The 2585-nt window shown below is 28.5% G+C and overlaps 1 protein-coding gene across 1 annotated transcript in view; it reads left to right on the top strand.

Moving 5' to 3' along the window:
* LOC119676430 (nuclear pore complex protein Nup98-Nup96-like) overlaps positions 1-1837 on the top strand; it is an 8071-nt gene extending 6234 nt beyond the window's left edge. Inside the window, exon 11 of the mRNA XM_038087670.1 lies at positions 1674-1837. Within this exon, the coding sequence (XP_037943598.1) occupies positions 1674-1837 (164 nt within the window). The remainder of the gene's footprint in view (positions 1-1673) is intronic.
* Positions 1838-2585: the final 748 nt, after the last annotated feature.

Here is a 2585-nt window from a genome sequence, read left to right on the forward strand (position 1 = left end):
TTTTGCAGATTTTACCACAGTTGCCTGCATTCTGATTTCACCTATGCAACGGTAACATTATTATACTCGATGTTCTACTATGATTGTCTGTTGTCATATTATTTTTTATTATTATATTTTTATTTTGTCATAGCTTAAGTGACACAATTTCATCGCCTCATCGTCATTGCTATCATCAATGCTCCTTTCAATGCTGTTTTTCCGCTCATCTCAGTTTGACATTTGTTCAAGATTTTTTGCTGTTCAATTTTATTTACTTTTCTGAACCTTGCCCTCAGAGCTACAATATGTAGAGTATTTTTAGTTATTTTTATTTTATACAAATCATTGCTTTTATTTCGGAATGTTCAGTCTTAAATTAATATATAAAAGTTATTCTGAACTTAATGATAAATTTTTGAAATCAGTAAAATCATGTGCAATATACAAACTATTGAAGTTATTTCATTATAAATATATATTATATTAAATATGTTCCAATATACACAACAGAAAGATGTTAGTAAATCCACGTTACTATTGAAAAAGATTTCTTAATCTGAGAAACCGAATTTATCTATTATTAACCGTTGTCTAGCGTTCGATCTCTTAAGTATGTTATTTTATTGACTTACTTATTTGCCCATTATAACCCCTTATCGCGTTTCGGTCTAACACAGCACTCGTTTCTAGGGGCCCCTGCTGTCGTTCTCCAGTCTCGTATCAAGCGCAGTTAGTGATTCGTCATCTTGATTCGGAGTCACGGTCTAACCTCTACATCTTCTTCCTAATTAACGTTCAATTTGAATCCCACATACCCAATCCACTCCTTATTATCATTCCTCCACCTCATTCATCCACTTTCCCGCCCATGTAATCGTCTTGTATATCCTTACATGTTATTTGCTTATAGGTCCCTGCGGGTTACAACAACAGTAACCTACAGAGCATAAGTTCCGTCAGTCAAAAGAGGGCTCTACATCCCAATTGCCTATTGAACCCATAGTAGCACCTATTGACAATGTTAATTTTTCGTCTAATTTCCAAGCGTAGTCTACGTTGTGGTTGAACTGAGTAACCTACTTTTTTATTTCAGACAATTGGTATACGATTTAAGCTTTTTTAATTTATATTTATCATTTTTTGACTAAAAATTAATGGTTATACGGTACACTTTTCTTTGATACTCCATTAAAATGGAAAAATAAGCCAATCCGTTTTTCTTTATAATTTTTCTTGTTTCATGTGCAAGGCTGGATCTCTTAATATATGGGAGGAATACAGGACATACATTCTTGTTAATATAGAATATTATAAAATTAAAAATAACATTTTGTGTCCGAATGAATCAGGTTAGGAGTACACAAGTATTTAAATGAAATTTATTCTATATGTTAACTTATAAATATTAAAATAAGTAATATTGAACAACAATTTACTGAAACATTCTATGATAAATAAGTAGGGCAAATAGAATGGTCTATAAGGTAATGTACTCAGTTTACAAAGTTAATCTAACATTAGCATGACTTTTTTCTAACTATAATCTAATAAAAACTAATATTAAAAAAAAAAATATTAATAAATATAACAAATTTTTGTAAAATTGTGCTTTAAGTGTTGTATATATTGATTATATGTGAAATCAAATCAAATAAAGGAAATCACTAAAAAAATATATAAATTTTTTACAGGTCTTGACGCTTTAGTACGTGAATTCAAATCTGGGCGTGTGACATTACGTCGAAATCGTCGCAAAACGAAAACCAACGATGCATTGCAGGAAATGTTCCAAGTCTTAGAAATAAGTCAGAAACAAAATAGGGACTCTAAAATATGTATCGATATGCATATCTAAAAAACTTTCATTATTCTACTATAACCATAATCTAGCTCGCATCTCAATTTAACCTCTGCCAAACGTCTTCAACAACGAATATACGACTTCTTCATCAAAAGGAATCAATAATACTTAAGTGCCTTATACTTACAATTTAATATATCTATTTTAAATATCCATCAATATGATGGATCAATATATACATACATATATACTAAAAATTAACTGGCTTATTGCTTTTTATACGCTTCTTGTGAAATCAAACTATAATACATATTTTAAATATTAAATATTAAATATTTTATATAATCTTTTTTGCTCTTAACTACACGCTTAAAGCTTATTTCTTCTGTGGTCATTAAACAATCCAATTTCCTAAAGGAATATTTTCTATTAAAATTTTATTTATTTTTTTTAAGTATTTTTTATATATATTTCAGTTATTATTGCTGTGTTCATTTATATAATTATATTAAAATCTATATATTTATGTTACATACATATATATTCTAAAATTTGTATGTCATATATTAGTTACAAAATAAGTCTTCCTCCACACAACGATATATTATGCGAAATTTTATGTACTACTTTTTAATTAAATAAAATAATATTAATAAAAATTATTAAAAAATTATTATTAAAGATATCTACGCTTTGGTGCAATTCTGTTGAATGTGTGGATTGTGCAAGTCTGCATCCACACACATTCAATATGATTGCACTACAGCGTGGCTGTCCCTATTTTATTTTTGTGAGTTCCAAT

This window comes from Teleopsis dalmanni, chromosome 2, assembly GCF_002237135.1.
Source record: "Teleopsis dalmanni isolate 2A chromosome 2, ASM223713v2, whole genome shotgun sequence".
Classification (NCBI taxonomy): Eukaryota; Metazoa; Arthropoda; class Insecta; order Diptera; family Diopsidae; genus Teleopsis; species Teleopsis dalmanni.